Below are 14,576 nucleotides of genomic sequence, written 5' to 3' on the forward strand. Positions count from 1 at the left end.
CTCTGTCTTACGGAGTCACGTGGAGAGCAAAGTCACTGGCTCGGTGGTTGCAGTGGAAGGCCTGTCTGGAGACAGTCATGTCATTTAGTGGTGAGCAAGAGGGCACTAAACTCTGTGCTGGCTGATGACCCTTATTTCAGGTTGTGCTGCTCTGTCTTCTTTTATAAACCTTCTTTCAAAAGGTTACAAACCTTTATAAACTAACGTTGCCTCATAAGGTGGATTTTTTCTTACTCTTCACTCACCTTTCCTGCTGCTCCCCAAAGTCTGAGGAGTAATCATTTACTCAGTGGGTCAAGTGTCTCTCAACCTCAGTACTGCAGTCTTTTTTGCTTTCAAAGATATGGGTTTGTGTCTCCTTCCATCTGCTGCCTTTACTCCTGGCTCAGCAGCTCTAGCATTACCCTGCTTCATCTTTTTGGGCTTGCTTCCAACTCTTGCCCCACAAAAAAACACATGCCTGGCTCTAAGACCCAGCATGACAGCATTTCTTATCTCTTAGCCTATTTTGTCTTTGAAATTCAGCGTGGTTTTCTCCCTTGAGTCTTTCACTGGTGATAGAAAATCTCCTTATGCAAACTAACACACCTTTACCCTCTGAAATGTCATGAGGTTGACTGTTCTGATGCCTACACTATAACTTGTATTGTGCAAGTCCAGAGTCTGCTACATATCGCAGTAAGCATAATCACTCTTTTTTATGGGTTCTTACACTCTCTCTTGCACCTCAGCATGTACTAGAAAACTTCCAGTGTTCAGAGTAAGCACAGAGCTCCTCTGGAACACCAACAGCTGGACTCTGACGGGTTACAGGTGCCAGTAGTGGTAATATATTGCAGCTTAGAACAGTGGTATCTGACAGGGAAAGCGTGGTGTAGGAATGAATCATCAAATATAGCTGTGTTTCTGCCACTGCTGTCGTGATGAATACACTCTAATTTATTAGGCTACCAGTTGAATAATAAACTGACTTAAGACCAAAATCTGTTCCATAAAAATTAAGTAGACAGTTTTGGCGCATTTCTTAAGTAATGATTGAAAGTAATCATAAAAGCTCTCCCAGTCATATTCTTTCCATAAGTCTGTGAAACACTGAAGTTGAGTAGTAATAAAAACACAGGGGTGGTGAAAGTGCCCAAAACCACGTAAGTCTAAGTAGAGTGCACATGTTAGCACAAAGAGAAGAAAGTTCAGATACATTCTGGCATACAGGCACCAGTAGTTCTGGAATAGCATATCTGCATTTTTACAACAAAGTATGGTGGCATTTCACCATTTTTATATTACCTAGCTACATTATATGAATTAATAGGTATCTTTGGAGGGGGGGAATAGTGAACAATTATTTTTATAGAAAAATATATATTTCTAGACAGGGGTCTTTTTCAGAATTAATATCTGTTTGGGGTGTCTTGTTTCTTTAATAGGTCAATTTTCCTAATCTTGTACCCTCAAAGTAGGAACCATGTCACAACTATTTAATAAATTTGCCAATGTGTCAAAGGCATTATTCAGAGATCAGTGAAAATGGAAGTGGTTTCAACAATCTTACAACAGCAGCGAATTTGTCTCAAGGCAATAGTAGGGAAGTATTTCCACAAGTAGAACCTTATCTGTGATGATTTTGCTCTGGTTTAATCTACCAGAAGAATTGTTTGCTGTGCTGTTTGGCTCTGAAGGCAGAATCATTCTTAGGACAGTTATTTCATCCTCTGATATGAAAATTTTCCTGAATTAAGCAATGGAGGCAGGTATTAAGGTGCTGAGGCTTTTATCATGCAAAGGAAAAGACATTAAATCTTCATTGTTGAAATAATAAGCAGATGCTATCCTCTTACAGTCAAAGACTCAGTGCATAGCATTAGATGAATCACCTTCTTAATATGAAAATGATGGATGTCTTATCTTAGAAAAATAACTTTTAAATGTATAGTATCAGAAAAATGTTCTTCCAAGCACCCACAAGATAACCCCTTTCCTGTTATGTCTATTTTATATCTTCCTTCCTTTAAGAGTAAAATTGGACAAATAAATATGTTTTCTTTTTTACTTGTCAAGCTGTTGGCTGTGTTTAATCATATTATGTAAATCCTCTTTAAAAGCTTCAAATCAGTTTTGGCTCTTACAATGTGTAATGTTGTTCAAATACAAAAAATAAATTTAAAAAATCAATTTGTTTGTAGATGAAAGTAATTCTGCGTGGACCTTAATGAAAATTAACAAGGCTGTTTATTTTTAATATAATCCTCACACACATCCGCCTCTCTTCCAACATCCTCACCAACATCCTCACCAGTTCTCACTTCTTCCATTCAGGGAGGCTTCTTGTATTACCAGTTGAATTGCCCAGCTCTCCTGCTAGTGGTGCTAGATAATAGCAGTGCTAGATAACATTTTGCTGACATTCCAACACTGGTTTCCATTGCACATTTCAGTCTGCTTTCAGGAGAGGCTCTTAACACGGACAAACAAAATTCTAAGTGTGGAATGTAACACACACCAGTGAGAAGTCAAGGATCTCAGTTGTGTTGGGCTGGTGCAACAGTACCTGTGGGAGGACTTCACATTCACACCACTGTAGAGCAAGGTTTCTTCTATAGCTCCTGCTGGAAAACATGACTCTTCTTCGTGTCTGTAGTAAAGCAGGAGTGTAACTGAGATAAGTGAAGTTAACCAATAACTAATGGGTTTGGGGTTTTTTTGTGAATGTCCTACAGTGATTTATTAACTAACTATATGTATAGTTTTAGGAAATCATCTTGCAGTATAAAGAAGATACTTTATATATACTTGACTTTCAACTTCCATGGCTAAATTCTATATTAAAGCAAATTCCCTGCTTTTTCAATAAATTTTCACATAGCTAACACAGTGTTTGAAGTACTTCAACCTCAGAAAATGTGCTATCAGTTACACTCATTAATAGGTTTTAAGACCCACGTAAACAGTGACTTGGATCAGCTCTGTAGCTCAGCTTCTTCTTCCAGCTGGTGTGCCATCTGTGTTTGGTGAACATCTGCAAGGACATTTTGATGATGATCAAAATGACCATGATGTCTGTTGGATTGTGGTCAGTGGCTTTACCTACATGGGTGAGCAGCTTTGTTGGAAGCAGCAGTTCTGCCTTTTGCTGCCTCCTGGGGACAGGGCAGGGAGAGGGAGGCCTGTATCCCCAACAGGCAGCTTCTGGCAGGGGGGACTGGCATTGACATTACAGGTTCTGGTAGGGAGGTCTCCAAACTGGACAACAGCTTGCACAGCTGCCACACATGAAATACAGTGACTGGATTTTACATCTACAAAATGTGAGTCTTCTGGTACTTGCTATCCAAAGGCTAAATTTGATGCAATTCTTGGGGGAGAAAGAAGGGGAAAGCAATTTAAAAACCCTGCCAATCCCACTCGGAATATATTTTACTTGAAATATGCTTCTGATGAAGAATTGAATGGTAATGTTGGCTGGAATTACAACTGCTCAGAATAAGGAATGCTGTACTATCCCATTGTTACACATTATGTATAAAAAGCCTGTTTTGTTGTTTTGAAGTATTTAATACTGACTTGATCATCTTATGCCTTACTGAAGGGTGTGCACAGCAGAAATGTTAGAACTGCTGAGCATTGGCATTTCCAGAATGCTTATAACCTGCTTGATTGTGTCTGTTTTAGTTTTCCGACTGAGCTTTCCCTGATAGCTCCAAAGCCTTTATTTATTGTAAGAAGCATTTTGTGTGTCTAGGCATGTGTACTGGTGTGAATACTACTGCCTGGAATACCAGACCAGCTCCAGGAAAGAAATCTGCTTGGGGCAGCCATCCAGATTTCCTTACACCCAGTGTTCTGGGAGGTAATCTTTGGCTGCTGATAAAATTATCATCATGAACTGATAACACCAGAGGACTGAGGTGCTGAGATGCTCTGTTGCAATTTAAGTGAGGTCCAAAAAGAAAAAGGAATATTGGTCTGTTCTGGATGTGTGCACAGAGTAAAGCAGAAAGTCTCACTGATCTGATTTATCTACTTATACTTACTTCCAGCCAGTGGCAGACACTGCACTAGAGGAGTAAAAACTACATCAAATCATGGTTTATTTTTTGAAACACCAGCTTAATTTGATATGTGTTGCAAACTGAAGTACTCACTGTAAGTGATATATAGCTATTAATGTGTTCATGTTGCACAGAACAGACAGATGCAGGTGAAAATAGCATTTCAGACTTTTCTGCAACAGTGTTTCATTAATGTGTGGGGAAAAAGATTTTCAGTTTGCTCAAACAAATCTTTTCTGGAAGAGAAAGGTGCTAACAACTGTTCTACATCTTATATTAATAATATTGCTTAAAATCGTTACAGTGCAAGTAAATTAAATATTAAGTTCAAAGAAATAAAAATGTTTGAGGACAGGATTTGTATTTGCATTGTAGCATACTGGAATGATTCAAATCCTACTGTACACATTTTGTACACAGTTGAATGCTTTTTGTAATCGGGAATGTCTTCACATAATATAGAATATTTTCTAACACTTCACATTACCACAAAATCTATTTGACAATCTTTAACAGTTCAGTACAGAGATTTAAGTTTTTATCTGTATTATGAATATTCTGTTCAAATGACTGACTGTAGTTCCACCACATCAGGCAAAACTGTGAGAAATAAAAATTATTCAAAGTCTGCTAGTTAAAAGATGTGATTTTCCTCTTGCCTCTGCTTTCAGATATGGATACAAACAACTGAATTTATGAATTCAGAAATAAGATTTTTAATAAGTATGCATAAACACTGTGCGTAAACATTTTTAAGTTATCAAAAAAATCTGATTAAATTACCATATTATATACAATAATCATACCTGATCATTCACAAAATATAATGTAGATTAGATTACTAATTATGTTTATATTTCCCAATTTTCCTGTCCTTTTCATCCTGCATAATACACTTATGGTGATTGCTAGATGCAAATTCCTAGCACATCTGCACTGAAGGTGATTCAGAGTTGTTTCACTGACCTCAGTAATAACTCCATCAGGCCTTCACCTTCTCTGATCTTCTCTTTATCACACTGAAGGGTTGAGCAGCCATTGACCATAACAGCAATCCTCTAGAACTGATGTGAGGCTTCTTGTGCATCTGTGCTGGTGCTAATCTGCCATATATATATTCTCAGAAGCTGCTTTTTTATTATTTTTACAAGCAATGCATGACTTATAGGTGCAATTTTGAAAAAGAAATCTGTTTATTTAAGCATGAAAAAATTACAATAATCTTAGAATCAGATTGAAAAAGAATCAAGCTGAAACATAATATACAGAATTTCTTTTTATTTAAATGATGTGACCATTTTAAAAAATCCTTTAATTTTAGGAGATTTTTAAGTTCTGGAGGTTAGTGTTTTATTCAGTAAATCCTTGCAGAATGCCAGATTGGAAGAGATGTCAGAAAGGTTCTTTTTGTGGTCAGTACCATGCATACAACTAAAGATGTGTGAAAAAGGAGGCATCCTGTTGAGCAATACAGTCCAAGAAGCACTACTAAACTCATTTAAATTGCTTCATGTCAAGCAGAATTAACCTTGTACAGGGAAGAAGTCTTCAGAGAAGATCTTCTCACAAATAACATCATTTGGTTTGCGTTCACTGCTGTGGTTTTAACAACTGATGCGCGTTCAATTTATGGTAACAGGCTGTGAGTTGTTTGGTGGGAGATGAGGACTTGCCAAGTTCTGTGAATTGTGATATTCAGGTTATCTTTGTGCCTATACTTGTCCTTTCCCATCACAGTTCCCTTGTTTTACGGGTGTGATGTGGCCATATCGGAAGTCTCTGACTGATGCAGTGTGGAAGTATTAACAGGGTCCATAATGTGTCAAATGCTTGAACATGCAATCATGTAAATATGGCTTGCTCCAAATTGATATCAATATCCAATTAAATTACCTGCAATGATGCAAATGGTGCTATTAGCCTTGCGTGTTTTCCCTGTACTTCTCCGTCACCCTTTATTGCTGTATCTTCTGAATTCTCCCTTCGTTTTCTTTCAACAAAGGCAAGTATGCCATGAGGGATCTGGTCCACCGACTGCCAGGCGCTAACAACAGCAACAGCTCAGCGAGCAAGGCCATGTCTGATGACACCGTTACTGCCATTTGCTGCACTCTGCATGAAGTCATCACTAAAAACATGGAGAATGCCAAGGCCTTACGAGACGCAGGCGGCATTGAGAAACTGGTTGGCATATCTAAGAGTAAAGGAGACAAGTATGTTTTGCAAATCACCTTGCACCTTTTTAACCTCTCCAGTAGTTATTACTAGTCCTGAATGTGTTTGCCTTCTCTGTGCAATTGCGAATTGAATCCTTCCGTTTCCACAGAAATCACATGCCCAGTGTGAAGGGTGACAAGAAACAGACAATGCCAATACCAAAAGTCTCACTCTGCTTTGGTTTATTTTTGATGTGCCATCCACAGTGCAGGGAGTGCACTCCGTGTGCATTTTAAGGAAGAGTAATTATCTGCAGTAACCCCTACCTCTAAGCAATTGCAGAAGATCCCAATAAACATTAGGGATCAGAGTGGTTGGATTGCATTCTGCACAAGGCGTGACATGCAGGTGGAGAGGTCCTTTGAAAGGAAGGACCTCACCACAGTTCTGGTACTACTTCTCTTGATCTAGGAGTGAAGAATGTAAAGTCACTGTCCCTCTTCACAGCACCCTTTTCCCTGCCACCAGCTTAGTAGTAGATCCATGGATTTTCTGACTGGTTGCTTCTGAGAGAGCCTTTAGGCTGCTTTGTGAGGCAAAAAAATGTCTTGCACACAACTGTGACATTTTCAGAACAGCTATGGTTTCATCTTGTCTGTTTGGCTATGTACACACTCTTCATGAAGAGTTCACTCTTTATCCTTCTTTTGCCTAAAACAGATAGCCTGGTTCTCATATTTGTCAGCCTGATGAAGTATAGTGCAATGGGACTATGGCAGTTTGAAAACAAAAAGCCTTCACTGTAGTGTACAAAACCCATCAGTCCACCTACACGGAGCTGTCATCACACAGCCTACTGCAACATCAGAGCTCTTAAAGAGCCCCACAAAGCCAGGCCACAACCTGAAGGAAAGATTTATGCACCCTACATTTGGTATGAGAACTTATGCTCGCCTATGTGATCGGAGCATTGCCAGTATAATTTAATCACATTTCTTTTCCTCTATTGTCACCCTTTTCCTTTCATACCAAATTCATTATTGAAACATTCTTGCATTCAGATTGTAAAAGGTAAAAAGTAGTGTGACCAAGCATGTGATTCCAGCTGTGGGTGCTTCCTATGCTCTGCCAATTTATTTATATTTGCAATTTATAGTTATTGAAATTACCTAAATTTTTTATTTATATTTTCTAGATCAAATGTACTGACATTGCAAGCAGGTTCATATCATTTCTCTTAAGTTGAACGTGTATTTCCTCAGAATAATGCATTTGTCTACCTGTTCATTATCTGGTAAAGAATACTAATACCTGTTGAGTCTGGAAATTTCGAAGTATCATGGGCAGTTTTAGGAGGATCCAAGGGCATAATTCCCTGTCTGAATATACGTCATAACTGTGAAAGACATCTATTTCTAATTAATCTAGAGCAGAGTAATTCCAAAATGCTCTTCCAAGTCATGATATGTATCCTTCCTCTCAAGTACTTTGACCTGCAGTCCCGTATTGTTATTTTTACAGGTTACACAGTTCTAGAACAAGAAAACCTGTCAACACACAGTGCTGCAAATGCCCATCTTAAGTAAAAGTTCCATTTTTCAGCTTTCAGAAATGTCAGTACTGTGTGCTGCTGGCTTGGTTTGGTTTCTTACAGGTAATTCATTGTTTGAAAATCGAAATTGCTGGTTCTTGGACTGATAGAAAATTCTGACATGCTCACTTTAATACAGTAAATCACTTCTGTATAAAGTAATTTTGTCCAATATGAAGCAACTGCTTCTGAATGTGCAGGATACTGAACTAGCCATGCATGCTGGTATGTATCACTGCCAGTAGTGTGGGGCTGGCCCTGATAGCCTTTGGAATATGCCCAGGGCTTGAACAGTCTCCCTGTATGACACATGAGAGAACTGGTGTTCGTAAGGTTATTTATACTGGCCAAGCTCATATAAGTTTTACTTAGCTCCTGCGTCTCCTCTGTATTCATGGAGTGGTTGGCACAGTTATTTTCCTGGTTACTCCGTGCTTACCAGCACCCCACTAGCCACTACAGCTGGAGGTATAATAAAAACAATTATGCTTGAAAGGGCTTATCAAAACCCTGTTTACTCACCAATTACCCACCTACTGCTCTACTCTGGGTGAGAAATGGAATAGAAGTGGAAAAAAGCACCAAATAAATTACTAGGGAAATGTTGTATTAATAAATCAGTTCTGTCATAACAGTGCTTTACCAGCTTGCATGTCAGCCTTCCAGTGATTCTTCTCAAAAGTCACAAAATGAACCAAAGCCTGGCCCCTGCCTAAAGAAGCAACTTAGGGTTGTTGCTGATTTTCTGGTTTCTCTTTGATGTTTCAAACCATATGCCTCTTCTGAGTAAAACATAAATCACCTCAATGACTGCCCCAAACTCTGTCAGTTCTCACTCTGGACTTTGGCCTTTGCCAGGTTTTCTAGCGTTCTACTCCTTTATATGTATTTTTGATCCTGCACCGTGTATGCTTCCTTAATGGCCTGGATTATCTTCCTGGTCCTTTTCTATTTGACTTCTTTTTTTTTCCAAGATTTTTTAAATTACCTATTCCAACAGGCTTATATGACACCAGCTGATTGCAACAATAGTTTAAATCTTCTTTCAAAACTTGTCTGAAGACTAATACCATGTGAAGTTACATGGTTTTCAACACCACATTGTATTCTTGTCATTAAAGATAATGGTGTGAGCAAAATCCCAGTCCACATTTGGATTCCTAATGAAATTTATCATAACTTTCTGTAATCAGTTGTATTTCTGCATCTTGGCTCTGCATTTCAAAACCAGTGCTCATCACCCATCTAGAATTTCTTTTGGCCGTTGCTGAGAGGAGCTTAATAAGCTGAGCACACTGTCATGAGCTGGAGTTCAGCAGCTTGCAGAGAAAGAAATTCTGCTCTGTCTCCTTGTCCTTTATGTCAAAAGTTGTAGCATATCTTAGACGTACATAATGCCAGCTGGGTCCTCAACAATTTTGGCAATTCCTGCCTCCTATTCCCCTTACTCTGCTCTCAGCAGAAATCCCTGTGTATACTGAGATGCACAAGGTTTTCCCCTCACTGATTGATTAGTACTATAGAAATAAGATACATTGCTCTTCCCTAAAAACACCTTGGTGTCCATGATGCCAAGCAAAGATGTTACGGTATATTTGAAACACACTTCATTTGTGGGTTTAAATCCATAGCAATGCATTTGAAAATTGGAATGAATGGCGTCCTTTATTTAACAGTCTCTTTCTCACTCTTTTTTTCTCTCTCTCTCCCTTTTTAATGTATGTGTGTAACAGGCATTCGCCCAAAGTGGTGAAAGCAGCATCTCAGGTCCTCAATAGTATGTGGCAGTACAGAGACCTGAGAAGTCTCTACAAGAAGGTAAGGCTTGGGTTTTTTCTAGATTTTTTCAGATCTTTCATACTGTTATCCAAATTTGGGGGCTGAGAGACTTTAGACCAAAATATTTGTTTATGTGACTGGAAATTCACTTGGAGTTCTTTTTTTTTCCTTAATTTCTACTTTTAACATAAAAATGCCCTTTGAAAATATGTGTGGTGGTGAAAAGGGGGTGTGAATTTGATTTTGAAATAAATTCATACAAAGGGTTCTGGATCTGACAGCCCTGGAGAGTGAAATTCTCTGTTTGTTGAACAAATGTATGTAAGATCTCCTACTGGAACGGTCTTTCTTACACCTCCTCACATTTCTGAGGAGATTACCAGATTTCCAGCCCTTCAGCTCCCAAATTTCCTCATGAGATTGTAAACAAGAGTATCTGAAGGAGAGGTGCTCAGGGACCAGCTACATATGAGGTGGGCAGAAACCTGTAGCTTTGTTTCTAATCAGCCAGCAGACAGTGGCATCGTGTTCTTGGTTTTCAGTCTGTTGAGTCCATAGTAGTACCATGCCATTCCCACAGGCCTGCTAGCCTCTTGAAAATGAATTGCAGTAGAGTAATATAACACTGTGAAACAACATTCTATACGGCTTTTTTAACTTAAGTTCTACTTAGTAAATGAAAATATTTACAGTAATTCTTGCTGAATATTTCCAAACTGAATTATGTTCCATGTGAGTATCAGCCTGCAGATTTAGTTCTTCAATGTCTTCTTGCTTAGAATGTCACATCTTATGTAAGTGATACTTGTGTTTGGAATCTCATCAGAGAAAGCTAAGACTTCATGTGGCATCTTCAGTTCAGGCCCTAGTTGAGGCTGAGGTATTAGGATTGTGAAGTAGGGAGGGTTCACAGTGGTGTGGTCTGTGTTGTATGTATTCTGCAAAAGAAAATAGCTTAGTTACATGAAATGTGTGCACCAAGTCTCAAGCTGGCAGAAGCTGACCTTCTGTGTGAAATGCTGTTCTTTTGCATGCCTCAGCCCTGCTTGTGTCAAGTCTGAGGAGTGAGGAAGATGATTGTTGAGTCTCTCCCATTGTTCACTTCCAGTATTTTCAGTCATCCTTGGCAGCCCTAGGGATACCATATGTGAAGACGTTCCAAGTAACAAGCTGGTCCTCAACTGTCCCCTTAAGAGGTGGGAACAAACATGAGCAGGCTTTTCTTGATCCAAGGCAGTAATACACTGAAGTGTGCGTAGCCTGACTTCTGTGCATGTGGGTGGCTGCACTGTAGAGGCTGAGCTGTTCTGCACTCTAATCTCTTAGAGGTTCTTACAATATCTGGCTCATGTCCAACCTTCTGTCTGTATATATATGCTGTGATGGAAAAGCAGTTTCTGGGGTTGCTCCGTGCAGGAGGTAATAATGTTTGTGCTGTGTGGCTGCTGAGTTTACTGCTGCCTAAGGGATGCTGTTGGCTGCTGGTGTGACTGCTGGTGATGGACTTACATACTAAGCATGCTCAGGTACTAAGTACCTTGCATGCTTACAACAGCATTTTCCATGGCCACGAACACATACTTGTCATATGGAAAATAGGACAGGCTAGCTTTAGAGGCAGCTTCCTGGACACTCATAGCAGACAGATCATCTATATTATCAGGAAGAGAATTGTAATAATGTCTATATTACTTAATTCCTACAAAAAATCTTAAAATGAAGATCGATCTCTGCTACATATTTGTATATTAATTACATACCATTATATGTGCTGTTAAGCCTTGTATAAATATGGTTTCTTTTAATAAAAATTGTTCAGATAGTTAACTTTAAATGATCCTTTTTGTTGAAATACATTCAGTAATCTTTATAAAATTATAATATTTTTTAAACTTGCCTGTAATAGGCTGGCTCTTATGCTCTTATGGCCGTCTGAGTTTTACCACTGTCTGGATGGCAATGGCAATGGTTTTATGGTAGGAATATTAGAGAAATTTGCATTGTAGTAATAGTCAGCTACTTATGTAATATAAAGGTGCTGGATTAATGCAATCTTTGTTTTGTCCCATTAAAATACATATGCACCAGTAAAAATGAGTGAACGTGGAGTGTAATGTGATCAGCACTTTGTAGTATCTTGCACTTGCACAGCCTTTTTTTGAAGTGCAGGTAAATCCCATTGCATAACCATCAGCAATTTGCTCCCATATACCAAAATATCAATACAATTGCTTTCAAAGACTTGGCCAACAGAAACACAATTTTGTATTGTAATACAAGGAAATTGCAAGCATCCCATTATAGTTAAGTGAAAGCAGCAACACTTATCTTCTGTTTGAGAAACAATATAACCAAATAGTTTGAATTGTAGTATATTTTAGAGCTACACATTCACAATAAAGTAAGAAGTTATAAAATGAATAGAAGTATTATTCTTTGTATTAATGGGCAAAGAAGGCAATACATGTTTACTGCTAATACAGTAACAGTCTGTATATTTAGTCCAAGTATGACTGGATCAGCAAAAACACCAAAACCTCTTTCGTTTTTCTAATTTTGCTCAACATTGCCAGGAACATCCTACAGCCAGCAAAAGATGAACTGCACTGACAGAAATCCAGAATTGGGGATTGGTGTGGATGCTCTTTGAGTCCACAATATCTTATGCACTGTGTTTTCAGAGCCATTCCACAGCCTGTACCCTCCACTGGCAGGTTCTATCCAGTGTCTGGGGATTTCCAGGTCATGGGAGCTGTGTTGTGGCTTTACTGGGGCACACAGGCTCTTTAGGCTGGGCTGGTGTGGAAAAGACATAGAAAGTAAACAGCCTTCAGATCTGTGAGTAAGGCAGTATGTTAGATATTCCTCTGTAGGCTTGTGCTTTGAGGGAAAAAAGTCAATTTTGCTCCCTGGTGTGGTTAGGTTGGCACTATCCTAACACAGTCCAACAAGGAAAAGTTACAAAATGCATAAATATTTGTTGTCCTAAAACTGTAGGGAAAAAAAAAGAAGGCTTGACAGACAAAGAGGAAGCAATTAATTTAGTCTTGAAATGAAGGATTTGCCAGCCACCCCAAAAGTTGCAGGTCCTTCATCATGCAAGAGCTCATTGGAAAGACTGCTTAATTTGCAAGCAATCTAGTACAGAAAATCTAGTCTGAAAAAGTCCACCAAGAGGAAAACAATGTTCAGGTTTGGTCACATATAGACAGTGATTAGATTATTTAGTGTGATTAATTTCTAGAAAGGAGGTGATGACATTTTTCATTGGTAGAGGTAATATGGCCTCCAAAGACAATATCATCATTTTCAAACTTCTTTATTTTCTACAAGCAAGACATATATTCATAAATGATCATTTATCTGTCTCTGTTTTCATGAGTCTGATCTAAATTACTTTAAATTGATTTTCAACCATCCTTAATGGTCTCATGGCCCAAAGCCCCATGGGTGGGTCAGTGGCTCAACACATCAGAAAAACAAGGTAGTTCCTATTCTACAAACTCCTGGTATACCCCTCCTCTTCAAGTGTCTTGGCAACCTGTATTATAGAGTTAACAGGAGAAATAAGTGTTGCTTGAAGCACTTAGAAAGAGAGATCCTTCCCCATTTATGCTTAGCCTCTAAAGAGCTGTTACATGGCTTCTTTAAGGCACCTATGTTTGACTCAGTACCACTGGCCCCGCTCCAGTCTCTAGGGTGTTCACTGGTTGAATGTTTGGGGACACCTGAGAAAATACAGATGTGACTGACTATAAAAGAGTAAATTTCCATTAGCTGGTAAACTCTATGTCAATATTCAAGAAAATAACCAACTACTCTTAAATACAGATAGCTTGTTAAATTACATGAGGAAATTTGAGCAAAAGGGTTGTGCTAAATGAGCTTAACATGAAAGAAAATTTATTAGCTAAAAACAAGCTTCAATTAGCATTAAATGTGTATAGTATTAAAGAGCTGGAGGAACTGTCAAGAAGAATATGTTTTCTGTTAATTGGTTTACTTTGCCTAGGCACTTAGATTCCAGCAAAATATGTTTGCATTCTATCATTATGTTTACACTTACTCTGTCTTCCAGTGTGTAAGTATAGGTCATGATGAATTTGTGGAAAATATTTTTCTTTCCCATTTATTGTGGTAGGTTTCTGTTCTGCACGGAATACTAGAAATGTTTGTCCCATTCACCTGCCACCTGAACAAAAAAACCACCCAACACTGGAAACCAGGGAGGCTGTTCAGGGCAGTCGTCCTTGAGCTTGTATTGTGCCATTTACAGCAGGGATACTTTTGTGATAGGCATTTAATGGAGTCACTCTGAAGATGGCCTCATCTGTCATTGGTTAGAAAAAATACATAGAATTGTCTGAAGCCTTCTGAGCAGTTAAGGCCATGTGGATATAGAAAAAGACTTGCTTTTCATGTGATTTTCAGAATAATAAGAAAATGGCTTTATGAGAAGTCCTTTATGACTAAATGCTCCATGAAAATTGACAGCATTAAAATTCAAAACCTTAGTCTCAAGGACTTTTAGAATCTAAAGTCTTTTCTTAAATAAAATATACCTACTCACCTTTTAAAAATGTTAATTACAAGGTTCGATCATGTAAACTTGGGACACATCATTTGGATTTTCTTCTGGTAAGGTTATTATTATCAGTTAGACATCCCTCAGAAAGAAGCTGGTTTAGGTTAAATTTATCTAGTGAAAAGGTCTGTGCAGAACTTAAACCCTACATTAAAGATCTAAATTCTAAATCCAGAGCATAATAATTCCTCAAAAATAGTGGCTTGACTTGAAGGAACTATTCATGCCTTCAGATTATTCATGAGCATATGTACTTTGCAGTGCTGATCTTTCAGCGGGGCTTAATTTATTTCTGTACAATTGGCAAAAGCTTTTTCAGATTAATATGTCACCCTCTTAGAAAAAGGATGAATTAATTTAAGATAAACTTCCTTCTGTAATATGAAGTTAAAGTATCATTATAGAGAAGGCATTG

The 14,576-nt window shown here is 38.4% G+C and overlaps 1 protein-coding gene across 6 annotated transcripts in view; it reads left to right on the top strand.

Moving 5' to 3' along the window:
• Positions 1–14,576, top strand: part of CTNND2 (catenin delta 2) — a 646,153-nt gene that overhangs the window by 602,222 nt on the left and 29,355 nt on the right. For all 6 annotated transcript variants that reach the window (XM_039714844.1, XM_039714847.1, XM_039714842.1 and 3 more), the window contains 2 exons: positions 6,052–6,262; positions 9,531–9,615. In XM_039714844.1, the coding sequence (XP_039570778.1) occupies positions 6,052–6,262; positions 9,531–9,615 (296 nt within the window). The remainder of the gene's footprint in view (positions 1–6,051; positions 6,263–9,530; positions 9,616–14,576) is intronic.

Source organism: Passer montanus, unplaced genomic scaffold (assembly GCF_014805655.1).
Source record: "Passer montanus isolate IOZ18808 unplaced genomic scaffold, ASM1480565v1 scaffold31, whole genome shotgun sequence".
In the NCBI taxonomy this organism is placed as follows: Eukaryota; Metazoa; Chordata; class Aves; order Passeriformes; family Passeridae; genus Passer; species Passer montanus.